The 15,978-nt window shown below is 33.5% G+C and overlaps 1 protein-coding gene across 1 annotated transcript; it reads right to left on the bottom strand.

Moving 5' to 3' along the window:
• Nucleotides 1-1,980: 1,980 nt before the first annotated feature.
• On the bottom strand, nt 1,981-11,584 carry LOC115974748 (protein PHYTOCHROME-DEPENDENT LATE-FLOWERING-like). Its single transcript, XM_031095255.1, has 12 exons — nt 11,327-11,584; nt 9,974-10,061; nt 9,832-9,896; nt 9,657-9,719; nt 8,185-8,265; nt 7,194-7,355; nt 7,000-7,098; nt 5,089-6,272; nt 4,359-4,579; nt 4,117-4,265; nt 2,959-2,997; nt 1,981-2,873 (listed from the first exon to the last, which is right to left on the bottom strand). Exons 1-12 carry the CDS (start codon nt 11,459-11,461, stop codon nt 2,214-2,216), a joined length of 2,946 nt encoding a protein of 981 aa, XP_030951115.1. The 5' UTR covers nt 11,462-11,584; the 3' UTR covers nt 1,981-2,213.
• Nucleotides 11,585-15,978: the final 4,394 nt, after the last annotated feature.

The following is a 15,978-nucleotide window of genomic DNA, read 5'->3' as shown; positions in this document are numbered from 1 at the left end:
AACTCCACCCCATAGTCACAGAGACAACTCCTATGCTGCTAATCACTCCATCCACACACCAATTAGTGTCACCAGCAACTTGGATCAGTTGGTGTCTTCAAATCAATCCATGAAAAAATATTATTCTTTTAAAGAGCTAGTGCTCTTTAACATAACCGTGGAAATTTTTTTTTTTTTTGAATGATAGAATTTTATTAATTTTTAATGTTTTAGTAACTTTGGGACACACTTGGCATACATGCATAAATGTAATACACATGTGAAACAACAACAATCTACTGTTTTGTGTCTTACCCAAACTGCCACCAGAGCATGTGTGTGATTAGTTTATTAGTAATAAACTTTGTGCCTTAACTAAATTAATTTAGTGATGGGAAAACTTTATTATTTACATAGTTAAAGACTCAAAATTACCGTTGTGGGAGGACTTTCATCTCGGTCTCCAATCAGGTATTGTTCGCTTTGGGATGGACAATGATCGACCTATGTCCCACCCACACGAATTTGCTCAATCCCACATCGGGGAGAGACGCCTCCCACCCTTTCCTTATAAGCCTTTGGCCTAAGGAATGGTGTACTATAGTGTGTGTCGCCTTTTTGTGGGAGGACTTTCGTCTCGGCCCCCAATCAAGTGTCGTTTGCTTTGGGATAGGCAAGGATCGACCTACATACTACGGTACAACCTTCTTTAGGCCAAAGGCTTATAAGGCAAAGGTGAGAGCCATCTCTCCCCGATGTAGGATTGAGCAAATTCGTGCGGGTGGGACGTAAGTCGATCATTGCCCATCCCAAAGCGAACAATACTTGATTGGGGGCCGAGACGAAAGTCCTCCCACAACCGTTCATTATTATGTGATTGTTTAACATATCTATTTTTCTTTTCTTTCTTTACTACTTTTTCAAAATGGCAATTTTTTAAAGGAAAAGATCTCACGTCTTTATGCTACCTCAACCTTAACCAAGTAATTATATTAAAAAATCCTTAACCAAGACATCAATAATTGTCTCACCCTTTGTTCGCTTAATATTAGTGCATGATGTTTATTAACCATTATTTTAGTTGTTTTATTAAAGTAATACTAGACATGAATTTGAACTTTTAACTATAGTTTTTGTTTTTTTGAATTTTTTATATATAGCATTATGAAGTTATTAGGTATAGAATTATGTGAAAAGAATAAATAGATTTAAAAAATATATATATATATATATAGATAGAATAAAGAATTGGTCTAACCTTAGTCAGATTTTGAAAATATTAAGACGTGTCAATTGACTTACAAAACTCTTGATTATAAATATCTATTATTGATTTTTTTAAAAAAATACAAGAAAAAATTAAAAAAAATCCTAATAATACATCGTTGTCAACCTCTAGTATTAATATTCCAACTTTTTAAAATTATTGAACAAAGAACTTTGGCCCTCCCAAAATTTGAATCCTAGTTCCGTCCCTATGCATACTGCCTTATAGGGCCACTAATCCAAGTCTAATGAACTCTTTATATTTGTGAAGTTACTACAATATGATTTTTCTTCCCTTTTCCCCCTCAAATTTTTGGAGCATAACTGCATCAGCAAGGATAAACCACCAAATTTTGGGATTTCTTCAGATAATAGGATAGTGTGACCTTTATCCCTAAACCATCCAATTTTAAGTGAAATTCATTATTAAATCACTAGTATAATACATACCAGCTAGACTAACTGAATCACCTAAACTTTAAGATTTACATTCTAGATTGTAAATATTAATGACACCAATAACATTCTCCTGTTGTGAGGCTCAAATTGTTTGAGGATAATACTTGGGTTGTTAAGAACTTAAGACATTTTCTAAACACATTCAAATATCTTACCAGCCTAAAGTTGTAGTTGAAACTTGAAAGGGATGGAAGTAGATCACTGACACTATTAATCAGGGGCCTTTTTCCTTTGATTAAGTCACAGCTCCCAACTCAAACCAAATAAAAGCGCTAAACTGATATTAACACAAGTGCTTCACATACAAAAGAAAAGGCTTTTAACTATGGATAACCCCTGCCAATTTACACAAAGTTAGCAAGAAAAGCAGACATTTTTATTTTGAAACAAAATGACTATATATATCCCTAACCTTGGTATTTGCTATATATATCACCCCTGGCTAATTACACCACCAGATCAACCCAGAATGTCATCTTGTAATAAGAGCCTATCTATTGCTACTACCTTCAGATCAATGTGTCCAATGTTCCAAGCTCAGTTACGAACTTCCAAATTAATTCCAAGCTGGGGCTTAGTTGCTGTGGGCTCATTTGAGGCTGTAGATCATATTCTTGCATGGTAAAAGGCACACCCGCATTCCCAGCTAAACTAGCCACAGCAGGAGGTTGGAGAAGTGATTTCATTTCCTCTAGCTGCTGCAGCATATGTAGTTGTTCTGGTAATTGTAGATGCATCTGCCGCTGGTTGTTCAAGTTACTTGCCATGCATGGAAGATTCAATGTGTCCATTGTCATTCCACTAGTAATTCTGTGACTTGGAACTCCACTGAACAAGGTTCTCCCTTGGCCTTCTGCTGTCCTCAGCATTGCCATATCTGCTGCTGGAAGATTAGAGAATATGTTTCCAGGGGAAAGCAAGTGATATCTAGAGAAAACGTCTGGGGATAGTAATGGCATGGCATTACTGGCTGAGAAGCTGGAAGGCATTGGATTGAGCATGGAGGATGATATCCCAGAAATCAAAGTTGGGGAAGGAAGTCCAACTGTTCCAGTTGCTGGAGTAGCATTAGCTATGACAATTGACTGAGGACTGCTAGAGTCAACATCAGTGTCAAGAAAAATAGGCTCTACACGATTGAGAGCTATGTGGTATCCTTCATCCCCCATCTATAGAATAAAATAGGAAAAATAAATAGTTCTGTATAAGAATCAAAAAGATCTTTCACATAAATAACAAGTGCAATTAGCCTACCAATGAGGTGAACTGAGAAGCAAAAAGGTCCGCTGAAGGCTGCCAAGAAAACACCAAAATATCAGAATGATCAATTTAATCAAATAATTCAGATAGTAAGCTGTGTTAAGTTTGTGACAGATTTAACTACCAGAAAAAGTCCTACAATACTAATGTGTATGCAGCACTAAAAGATAATTGAGACCTTCTGCAACAAATCATACAGCAGCATGATTCTAAAATGAAAATACTCACCGCGCACCCCCTCCCCCCACCCCCTTCCATTTTCCTCAGATGCAGGATAACAATTTATATAACAGAACATAGGCTTACTAGATATATATATTATTTATTCATACAATGAATAAATTATGGTGCAACCATTGTGTAATTAGACAAAACCCTTTGAAAGCCTGAGATTAAGGCAATGCCCAATAATAAGTGTCCAAGTTTGTTAATTAGAGCATTTCTTTTCTTTTCTTTTTTGCTTTTCTAGGGTCAAAGGTGATCTTATCGAGCTCTAGTCAATTTTAAGCCCTACACCCTTTTTCTACAACTCTAAACCCTAGATTTACAATTTTCCTAACATCAAATCCATCACAAGCATAGGTAGATAGATTCAATAAACTTCAATTACATTAATATCACATACCAACATCAAACTTCATATGCTAATGTGCTCTAACTTAAATGGCACCTTTTATGGGGTGGACGGTGTGGCTGTGAGTTCAACCACATTCAGAAGAGGGGGGAAACATCAGTCAATTGTACAAAAAGTTGTTATTCAGGCATCATTGAACATCGTAACAAACAAATATTTAAACATTATATTGTAGCATGGAAGACAGATGTGAGAGAAAAATATGTTAAAATGACTGATTCTGAATTGACAACAAAAGAATTGAAATGATTTGATATAATTTCTGATTTGAGAATATATAAACAACTGAAGTCAGCACAATTCAGCATATTCATCTAAATAGAGAAAATAGAAAACAGCACATTAGTTATATTCACAATACCTGTTAAACATCAGTAAAATTATTGATATTAGAAAATCATATAGATTCCATGTACTTGATGGAAAAGGTTTAGAGTTGTTATCAAATCCAAAGAATTATCAAACAAACATTTATCAGAAAAAGAAACTTTTTCAGTTATGGTAAATGGTGAACTCACAGTGCTAGAAAAAGCGAGAGGGATAACAAAAGAATTAATCTCTTCTTCATTTCCATAACGAAGACTTGCTTCCAGTATTCCCTCTCTAAGTTTTTCTGATATGACCAGTGTGATCTGATCCTTGCTTTCAACCATATGGATCTCATTTCCTACAAATTACTCAGCAAGAGAAAGATCATAAGACCCGATAAGAGGAAAGGTAAAAGAAAAGAAATGAAATGAAAACAGAAGCACTTTCTTACCTTGATAGACATGACATTGACGTACAAATTTCATGGTTCTAGTCTTACAGACATTAGGTCTCCTGTCCATAGACATAGGAACTTCATCTATAGCAGCATCCTTTGACTTTCTGTTCCCCTCAGAACATAAGAACTGCGAAGCAATCGGAGAAGTTGTACATAAAACCGAGTTTCTTTGCAGAAACTGGTTTAATTTGCGCTTCATGTTGTTCAGTTCATACCTAAACAAAGTGCAATGTCATGCATCATAACCCAGTAAGATCACAAATGATAAGAATATGCAGTACATCAAATGTAAGAATAATGAAAAAGGATCCTCTCCGTTTGATTTTGAAGTGGAGAGGTGATGCAGGAGTCTAATACATACATGGATAATGACGATATGGCACATGGTGATGTGGTAAAGGGGTGGTCTGGCACAAGGCCAGCTGAGTCTAAAGGCTGAATTTCACATGTGCCATATAGCTTTTGTAGATTATTTTACATGTGCCAAGTTTGTTGTACTATTTGAAAATTGGAGTGAAAATCAGTTACTAGCAGATGTGAAATTCAGCTCTTGGGCTTAGCTGGCCTTGTGGCATGTCACCCCTCATGCCACATTACCATGCCACACCATCTTCATCCATATTATGCATTAAAATCCTGCATCAAGATTTTTACCAAGACATGAACCCTCTTCATTTCAGAGCAAATGGAGAAAATCTTGATCCAACAATAATTATGACCATACCGTCGAGTCACCCCTTCAATCTTCAAGAATCTCTCAAGAACAGGGTTGACTTCAGTTTGTGAAGGCTTAAGTAAAGGAACATTTCCAACTGGAAGGTTGCTTCCATTGGCTGCATTCGAATTTCTCATGCTAGCAGAAGAATCAACTACTTTTATATTCAAGCCTGTAGACTGAAAAATTTTTGTTTTCTGCTTTGGAGGTACTGATGCTTTTTTTGCCAGATAATCATTGTGTTGAGAACTTATAGTTGCACTTCTCAAAACAGTTGTAGCCCGTGGATTCTGCAAAGCTTTTCTCTTGTGAGTGGCACTTTCATTTCTCAGACTTTCGTTAACCTGAGCAACTTGATTACACAATGAGTAGTTAGGCAGGGCCTGGACATTGGCTCTTAAATGTGGCGATGGTTGTTGCTGTTGTGATTGCTGAAGAATATATTGACTAATTCTTCTATCCATCACAAAGTTATCAGTTATCTTCCTAACATCTGAACCCCAGAAACTAGTTTCCACAGGCTCTTGTTTCACTGAAAAAGTGGGCATTCCAGCAAGCAGCCTTTGAATACCACTGTTTGTTAACAGCGAATTTGATTCTTCCTGAAAATTTTCACCTCTAAGCTTTTCAGCCACATTTTTCTGATGTAACAGATCATTCTTCCACTGTAGTTCAGGTGTGAGAATGCTTTCAGGTTGATTTCCAGGAAGCTGCTTTTGGCAAAACTCTACAGGCTCTTGCTTGGGTTTCTTAAGGATGTGTTCTTGAAGTGCTCTTGTTTCACATCTAGCATTCTCACCAGGAGCCATTAACAGGGATTTTGTCAGATCACTTCTACGGTTACTAAAATGTTGTTTTGGTATGCTGACAATATTCGATGTGGTCAGAGCCATCAAACCAGATTTGTTACAACCATCTGTTAATCGATTGCTTGCTGTCGAAGGATTGGATTGTGATGTAGTCTCTACCACAACATTTCTTTCTTGTGGATTAAGATTAGAGTTCAAAATCTTACGCTGTGAACATGTAACTTCTCGATCTTGATTTGCAATGCCAGATTGAGAGCTAGAATTCTGGACAGCAGAACTACCTGAAATTTGGGCAGCATGATATGGATTGCTGAATGTTGTATCAGTCGCTATTGTATCACTCACCTTTCTCCTTTTCCAGCTCCATGCAATTCCCAAATTGAGCTGCCAGAAACCAACATTTTCATGGATATTTAATCATGCATGCTGAAAAGGATTTTATTAATATCTCCATTGGAATCACAATTTCAAATTGAGTTGAGGATTACTCACTGTTGGCAATAACCCAAAATCATATATGATGCAGACACAGGAAATGAGCCTCCCTTTATGTAAAAGGAAAAAGCCTAACCTGTGGTCTAGTGGATGGAGCCTATTATTAATTGGGCCTAAAGACCTAAGCCCAATCTCCTAATAATAAGGATTTTATTTTATGTGATTGGTTATTTTCTTTTCCTATTTGGTTTAGGAGTTTAATTTATTTTCTTGCAAAAGAAGTAAAGTTATTTTCTATTCCTACTAGGAAAATAAGTTTGGAACTCCTTTTAAAGAACCCAAGTTTCAGTTTTGTTTAGTTAATAAATTTTTTTGGTAATTTTTCCAATGGTTTGGTGTTGACTCCTAGGAATTTCTCTGCTGATGCTAACTCCAAGCAGCCTAGGTGCCAACTCCTAGGTCATCTATTCTTAATGCAGAAAAGGAGAAATAGATGTTGGCAATCTGAAATCAGTCCCTAATACATAACTCAGAAGTTTAAACATATAGTTCTGTAATTGTTTGTCATAATCACAAAAAATAAACTGTATGTGATAACTTTAGGTTATAGACTTGTAATAAGACTCATAAATTTGAAACTCCTCCAAAACATACAAGATATTACCAAAACTACTACCTTCTTTATCAGGGGTTCACCGTAATATCTGTCCTGCAATGGCTTTGGGTTCAGGTGTAGATCAGGTTGCAAAGACTTAAGAATACGGGACTCAATTTTCTGAAAAAAAGAATGACCGACTGTATAAAAGATCAGCTTAATACGCTGGTGAGGAAACCAAAGTGAACTAATGCTCATTAGAAAAGCTTATTCACCAATAGATCTTCATAGGTCCAAGAATCCTCTGAAATCAAGGAGATATCCTTGACCACCTGTTCCATACACATACGTAGGAGCACTTTATGAACAATTGGAGAGTTCTCCATTGAAGCAGCAGTTCCTCCTTTCTGGGTCAATAAATTACGATAATCTCGAATCTGAAAAGGAACCATGTCTAGTGATTGATATAGATTGTTAGATTAAAATCATAAACTACAATCATCCACTATGGCATAAAATATTTGAGGATTTTTCATATCTCAAAAGAATAGATATCACTTCAGTGCAATCAATATTTCATGCAAAATGAGCCGATTCACATCATATATTAAACAAAACAAAACAAATCAATTTTCAATCTGTAATAGGTCATGCACTGAATTTAAAAAATCATTCAGTGTTGTACCAATCAATATTCATTGTTATGATGAAGTGGACACTTTTTTTAGGCCAGATGATGAAGTAGCATTTGAGACTAATTATCTACTAATTACTAAAGAATACATTTCTTAAGAAATCCAGGCAGTTAATTTCTTTCACAAGTAATAAAGAATTTTATTTAAGAAAGAAGAATTCAAGTATACATGAAGTAATCATTGATGAAGTTAATAAGAGACAATTTTATTGTCTATTATTCTCTCTCTTTCTCCCACAAGCCAACAGATAAAGCTGCTGAAGTAAACTCTACCGCCTTCCTCTTCCTCTTAAAATCAAGCATAGTGTTCACTGTTCACTCTTAAAAAAAAATTAAGACACATGGAAGCATGGAAGTGAGACAGAGAGTGATCCAATGCTAAAAATATATAAAATGAAATATGTTGTCTTGGTACGCTGACATTATCGTATTGTGTCGTGTTCATGTACATTTCCATGCTTCTTCGACCGCAATCAACAATATATACAAGAATATCCATAAGTGAATCACTAAAAAACTTCTATTCTAAGGAGGAATATGTACATACAATATTTTATATAGTTTTGCCTCACCTCACATAGAAGTGCCCCGTTGACATATTTGCAGGGTATATCATCAAAAAGATCTCCAGGTAGCCGACCATATTCAATTGCCTAAAATGAATAACAAGCATGGAGAAAGATAACAGATTAGAAAAACAGACCATCAGTAATCTGCAGCTCACTTCTCAAACTGGGAAAATGTTGTAAAGATAACTAATAATAAAACTATTAAATGCATAGGAAAATGTTAGCTGAATGCATATCAAACACTTAGCATCTTCCATTCTAGTATTCAAATTTCCAATTTCAATACATCTTTGGAATACCAAATGTTTATAAATTAATTTATGGCCTAACATGAAAATTTGGGATGAGAATGTTTGCAAACATGCTAGAAGAGAAGATGGGACAATTATCTTAAAGATGAATAGCTTTACCATCAATTGACCTTCCTATCTTTCAAATGTTCTTTTCCAATTTATCTTTGGCAATCATTTTTCCACTTCTTACAAAGCAAGAGACAAAATAATACTAGACGGACTTCACAAGCAAGATTGACTAGCTGAAGAAGTAGATTTCCACTGAATTCTATGCATGGAAAAAGAAGCAGCTAGAAAAGGTAAATCCACCCCTCAATAACCGTATCAAATAAGACTAAATTAAAATAAATTTTTCCTTGCTCTTCCTGCGACAAAAGGTTAGGCTTTAGAAAAACATTGTTCTTTTGGTAATGCACTCCTAAAAATCTTCAAAAGTATTTGCATTTAAGAAAACCATGGTGCCAATTCAAGTCCACTGATGGATAAGATTCCAAAGGTTTAGACCTTAGAATAAGTTTCCTTATAAAAAAATTGAGGCATGCTCGGAGAAACTTCAGCACAGCCAGCGGCAAAAGAAAAATGACATAAAGAAAACAAGCCTTTAAGCTAGAACAGGACATTTTGTAGTTGAAAATATGAGAAGGGAATGGAAGCACAAAAACCCAGGAACGTATGAGTATACATGTATTAACTATTAAGTATAAGAAAGGTACTTAATCATAAAATTATTGAAAGAATTGAACAATTGGCAATGCTTGTGTGCGAATATTTTACTTCAAACCGCAGAGAATTGTGTTGCCTCTTTATCTTGTTGCCAGCATAGGCCCCATGAGTAAATAAATAGAAACAAGACATATAAGGGAAAGAAGAGAGTTTCAGAGGGATACCACAACTGAACCAAAGATTATTTTGCTCATTATTTCCCAATGATCATCATTGATCAAAGAACTAATTGACTGGATACATTCATTAGACACAAACACTTCATGCTGCATATACTATCAAGAATTTGCACATGCTTATATTTATATTACACTAATGTGCATATAGGCAAGATCTCTATGACTAGTTGCAATATGATCAGTATTTGTTAAAGCATCCAATCTAGAAGCATAAGCTAACAGGTAGGGAGACCCAAGTAGCATATAGAACTCACATTTAAATTACAATGAACAAACTTACAGAGAAAAGTGTCTCTGATGCCCTATCATAGGGATGTCGTTGCTTTGGTTCATCATTGAACAACTGCAACATAATTAGATATCATGCTAATAGATATTGGAAGCAATATATGACCTTATCGTTCTATAGATAAATAAAATAACTTCTGAAATTTTATGATGTAATGGTTGCTGACCTCAGTAGCTTTTCCAATAGAAAATCCATTTGGAAATAAATTCAGTGAAAAGGACACTTCAAGATCTACACAAACGCAAACTTTCAAACATGTAGGGCTTCGCAGCACATCATTAATACATAATAAAAGTGGTTTGCGTTACCATCTGAAACTGTGTCTGGTGCAGAGTTGCTCAACACATTTGAATGCTCAACAACCTTGGCTCCTATTCCAGAAATATTGCTAATGCCCTACACCCAAAACAGCTAAGCTATGCATTCATTCATTTCAAATAAATAAATCGTGTACAAGTATATCACCATGTCACAAACTTTGTCCAAGGTATTCCAGTACAAGATGTTGAAATAATTAATTAACAATAAATAATGTTGTGCAATCAGCAATTCAGAACAGATCAAGTTACAAGTTTAACAAGTTGAACAGAAATCTGGCATATCTCAGTACAAGATGTTGAAATAATTAATTAACAATAAATAATGTTGTGCAAGCAGCAATTCAGAACAGATAAAGTTACAAGTTGAACAGAAATCTGGGCATATCTCTTAATCCAATAAAACAACACAGATAATAATAAGCCCACACTGAACCACACCACCCCCCCCCCAAAAAAAAAGAACCTTTCCCCTTTTCAAAAGCAAAATAAATGATCAACCATTCATAGTTGAAACACTTCTTACAACAACAAAATCTTAGTCCCAAAATTTTGAGATCTCGAAATCTTAGGAGCAATTAGAAGAAGTCGTATATTTGAGGAAGACCACTTAAATCTTAATAATTAACACATGATGAACCACTCTACAAAGCAAGCCAAACATAGATAATAGTAAAACAAACAAAGAGCATTTCCTATCATATACACGGGAACATAATTGATAAGTATGAGTAAACTAGCTAATAAATAACTCTTCTAAACTAATCCCCAACGCACAATCAATTACAACAAAAGCACTACAAAGAAATGCATAATTTATTATTATCTAATCTTCTACTCTATGTCCCAATAGCAATCTAGGATGTACGAACACTTCACTTGGGGTGCTGGACCGTGCCGTAGCAATATCTTATTTACTATATCATGTTATAATTTTTCAAAAACGGCTCATGTCACCTTATTGTACCCGTACTCATGTCTGTAGTAATAAATCACTAATTGCCCCCCAAAAGGATAGCATGCAAATGCAATTTGCACCATATCACCATGAAAAGAAAAACAAACCCAATAAACCATTTAAGTTACACTATTCAAACATTGAAACATCCATAGTTGACAGCATCACTATTAGCCCAATTCCCACAAAAAAAAAAAACTGAGACCCCCCATTAAACCAAATACAAAACTAAAATCTCTCCCACAAAACTCTAGCAAAACAATCTGAAAAAATAACCCATGTAACAGAAAGAAAAAAGTTTAAAAAAAAAAAAAAGAAAAAAGAAAAAAAGAAAAAAAAGAGAGTACTATAACTATACTTGTATATTAGTATATATAGTTATAGACCTCGTTAACACTATGCTCATGAGACTCAGTGACAGAGGCGTTGTCTCTGTCGTTGTCGTTGTCGTTGTTCTCAGTCTGAATCTGCTTCGGCCGGTATCTCCTACCTGTCTTTGAAACCTTGAAAGAGACACCCATTTTGGCTCACTTTTGTGTGTTTGTGTTTCACTGAGAAATTTGAGCAAACACTTTGTGTGTGTGCCTGTGGGGTTGAAATCTTTGAGAATATAAGAGGAAGTGGAAGTGAGCGTTACGGGCACTGTGCCCACAGCGCAAGAAAAACTGCCGAGTACCGAGTGGAGTACGTTCTTGCTTTTATAGGTTGCCAACTTAGCCATGAAGGGTTTTTTACACGTAGAGATATTATTGTGGGCCCTTGTTAGTTGATTAATTTACTTTTAATTCCTTTTTTTACTTTCCTTTTTTTTTTTCTTTTTTTTATTATATATTAGAATTTTTTTTATTAATAATTTGATAGTTATGGGTGAGTATGTTTTAGTTTGAAGCACTAAAAATATTGATTAAGTTACAAGATTTTTAGTTTAAAAAAAAAAAAAAAGTTACGTGATTCTTAGTATTTTATATTAAAAAGTTAAAGAATAATTTTTTTTTTTTTTGTTAATAATAGCAATCGGGAAACATGGATTTAAGTTATGATTCGCATAAGAAAAAAAAGAGCAATGATGATACTGAGTTACAAAACTTTTGACTAAAGAACATAAGTTGTTATTACATAATTTTTTTTTTTCACTAATGCTATAAGTATTAAAAAATTTACTCGTATCAAAAAGATAATAAAATCAAGATTAGGAAATTAAATTTTTTTTAATAAAAATTAAGAAATTTCATTTTTTTTACTTTGAAATTATTTTGTTGTTGAAGTGGGATTGTGGTGTTAATCTCATGCATTGTCATGTTAAACAAATATTTTGTAGAGTAATTGGTAATATATTAAACATTTTTCCAAAACTTTTTCATAAATGGTTGAGTTTACTAGTTGTGCTAATGAAGTTGTGCAACTTGTACCAATGAAGTTTTTTTTTTTTTTTTGAGAAAGTTGTACCAATGAAGTTAAAAAATAAAAATAATAATAGAGAAAGAGATTACACTCCATTTACAGTTACAACCTCAATGAGTTACAAAATCAATTGCACAAATTTTCTTGCAATTGAATTTAAAAAATAAAAATAATAATAGAGAAAGAGATTACACACCATTTACAGTTACAACCCCAATGAGTTACTAAAAAAAATGTGTTATTAAACTTGGTGGTGAAGTGAAGTAAAAGCCAAAGGCCATAGCCATTTGGCACCTATGTTGCATGGCATAAATGTGTTGAGGGTTTGGTGAGATTTGCTTTTCTTTTCTCTTATCTGTATATTTATTGCTTATTAATTAATAAGTTGACCAAGCCATTGTGTTACTGTGGTCCATGGTTTTTTTATGGACACTACTACTATCAACCGTTGATTTGAAATTGGTGTGGATTGAGTTATGTGCATGGCCTTTAAAAAAATAAAAAAATAAAAAAATAAAATTAGCCTCATTATACTCGTTTGGTAAGTGTAATGTGTCTTCTTTTTTTTCTTTTTCTTTTTGGTTTAGGATGATAGTTTTCTATTCATTCATCTCTTTTTGTGCACTAAAAACCTGTGGTGAATTTGAGTTTGTTAAATGCCTAGAAATTTTTATGTTCAAAATAAAAGAGAATGTAAAAAAACAAAGAAAAAAATATAGAGTGTGTCTGTGTAAATTTTGAAAAAAGATAAGAGATGGGGAGCTAAATAGGGTGCATTTATTTAAATTTCAAAAAATGATAAAAGATAAGGAGATTATAAACTGTTGAGAATGTGGATCTAGTGGAGAGTTTTAAATTATGAATTTTTATTTTATGAATTTGTCCACTTAATTGAAAATGTGTAAGTAAACATGGAGAGGATATTTTGAGATATCTAAGACTTAGAGTCAATGACTTAAACAACTTAGAAGCCCCTTAAATAGTAAGTAGTATAGATAAGAAGCCCCTTAAATAGTAAGTAGTATAGATAAGTCATAAAAAGATGGTAAAAACAATTGAGATTTCTATAATTTTAATGGTCCGGTTAATATAAGCCTTTAGGGCATTTGTTAATGGGTCATTTTAAGAAAGTTTTAATATCAGTTATATGGGAAATATAAAAATATATTAAAAAATCAATTACTTTTTTCTTTTCCCATCAAAAGTTTCTAAAAATACTTCCTAAGCCAATTCTCTTAGGGCATCCATTAACTTTTCCCTAAATTTAATTACAACAACAATGCTATATCAACAATTTTCACAATAAATTTCACACCTACTAAGTTTGTAGGTTATTATTGATACTCGTATGGACCCACTACTAACATTGCTTTACTATCCACTAATAACTTTTTCACCTCAGATAATTGTAAAATTTGTTATGAATGTTGTTGAATCTCTAGACTTATTGTAATTTCAATGAGTTAATGAGCATGAGCAGGTCACAATTCCTTTCAAATTATTGTTTAATTGGCAGCCCCTAGACAATCATAGCATGCCACACAAGTAGTGCAAAGTTAGGGTGTTGCAAGTGTGTAAGGGTGTATGCCGGTAATAGAAAAAGTCAAGGGACACAAAAAATTTGACATTTGTTGATACAATTATCTGTTAGTGATAAGTAAAAAAGTAACGTTAATGGTGGGTCCAAATGAGAACAAATGAAAGCTTGCCAACTCAATAAGTATGAAAAAAATTATCAATTTTGTTGTGCATGTAGCATTACTCGATGGGTAATATGGTCACCAAGCCTACCATGAGGCTAAAGGGATAGCAGCAAGACATGTTCACTCAAATCTCGACCTACTCCCATTTTGGGATGGGTTTTTGGCCTTATTTACTTTAACAGTTAGCGCTCTCTCTCTCTCTCTCTCTCTCTCTCTCTCTCTCTCTCTCTCTCTCTCTCTCTCATTCTATATATATATTTGTAATATTTATTAAAATTTGATTACATAATATATCCTACATTAATTTTAGGTCATGAAACATTAAAAAAAAAAGTTTTAATATTACAACAAATTCTCAAAGCATTATAATTCAACCAATCAAGTATTAAAAAAAAAAACCAAAAAAAACATAAAACAGTAGTTAAAAAAAAAAAAAAATCAATTCTTAAAACCTAAAGTAAATAATACAACACTTTATATTATAAATTCAAATAATAAAGACTAACTAACATACACATACATGCACGCACGCACACACACATATATGCCTTATAAAAAAAAAAACTATAATATATATAATATAATCAAGTTGGTGTATGGATGGGCCCCTGATACCCACCCTTAAACTTGTTTCCGGGGGAAGAATTAGCCATTGTGCCTACCCCATTTGATACGCAGGGCGAGGCAGGTTTAAGTGGCGCTAACATTACAAACGTCTCTTTTTGGCTATTATAAAATGACACACTCTATCAAGGTACTTTCTTTTTTCACAACAAAAGGAAAAATAAGTTTTTATTAAGGCTTAACAATACCAGTTCAATAATATTTTCCCATCAATATGAACTGATATATATATTATGAATACCATAGATTTGATTTTTTGATGTGCTTTCTATAATAATTACTTTTTGTCATCAAGTTAATGTACCAATTGGTTTTGGTGTAGTCAATATTCAAACTCAAGTCTCATATTTAACAACAAAAAATATTTACCAACTGAAGTTAACTTCAACAGTAGTAGGTTCTTTGCGAGTAGTATTGGTACTTGAATAATCACTCATAAATCCCATACAAGTTAAACTAATTTTTTTATGCATATACCATAATATGCCATCTCAATAATAGTGAAAAATTATGAAGTATTTTGTATCTCTAATTTTATTGGTGTTAATTCCAATATCCTATGGGGAGTTAATATGAATAATGCAAAGAATTTCTTAATCTTCTCCTCACATCAATATTTGTATCTATATATTGAACAAAAATCCTCTATCTCACACTCAATATTCCACTTTATATTCCACTAATCGTAATATACCATATGTCTTATTGAGTTTAGTATTATTAAATTATATGGAGGACAAGATTTTCTTCAACCGTGTTATATTTAATCTTGTGACTCACTAGAAAATGTGATTAAAAATACTAGTAGATAATCACTTGATTAACAAATATCAATTGGAAACATAATTCCTCACATTTTTTTTTAGAGAATTTCAACTTACGGTGTCTGTTCCTGATGATAACTCTTTATCATCAGACCAAGATATTAATCAGTTTTTGGTGTAGACGGGGATTGAACCCTATATCTCTTATTCAACTATCAGAAACTTTACCAGCTGAGTTAACTGAAACCCACAATTCCTCACATTTTAGAAAGAATGGTTGTACTCAAAAATAAAATAACAATTAACTATAGGAGTACACTTTTTTTTTTCAAGAATAATTTATAGGAGTAGACAAAGTGTAATTTTTTTTTTAGAGTAATGCTATGGATACATAAAAATGAGTAATTTTGTGCCACAATTTGCCACATGGTGAGTAGTGATTGGTAGATGTGTGATGATGGGCCATGTGGAGACACAATTTAACCACTCACAACTTGCCACGTGGCAAGTTGCGACACAAAATTGAGTATTTTTATGTATCTCTAG

Source organism: Quercus lobata, chromosome 1 (genome assembly GCF_001633185.2).
Source record: "Quercus lobata isolate SW786 chromosome 1, ValleyOak3.0 Primary Assembly, whole genome shotgun sequence".
Classification (NCBI taxonomy): Eukaryota; Viridiplantae; Streptophyta; class Magnoliopsida; order Fagales; family Fagaceae; genus Quercus; species Quercus lobata.
This window is presented reverse-complemented; position numbering and strand designations above follow the sequence as displayed.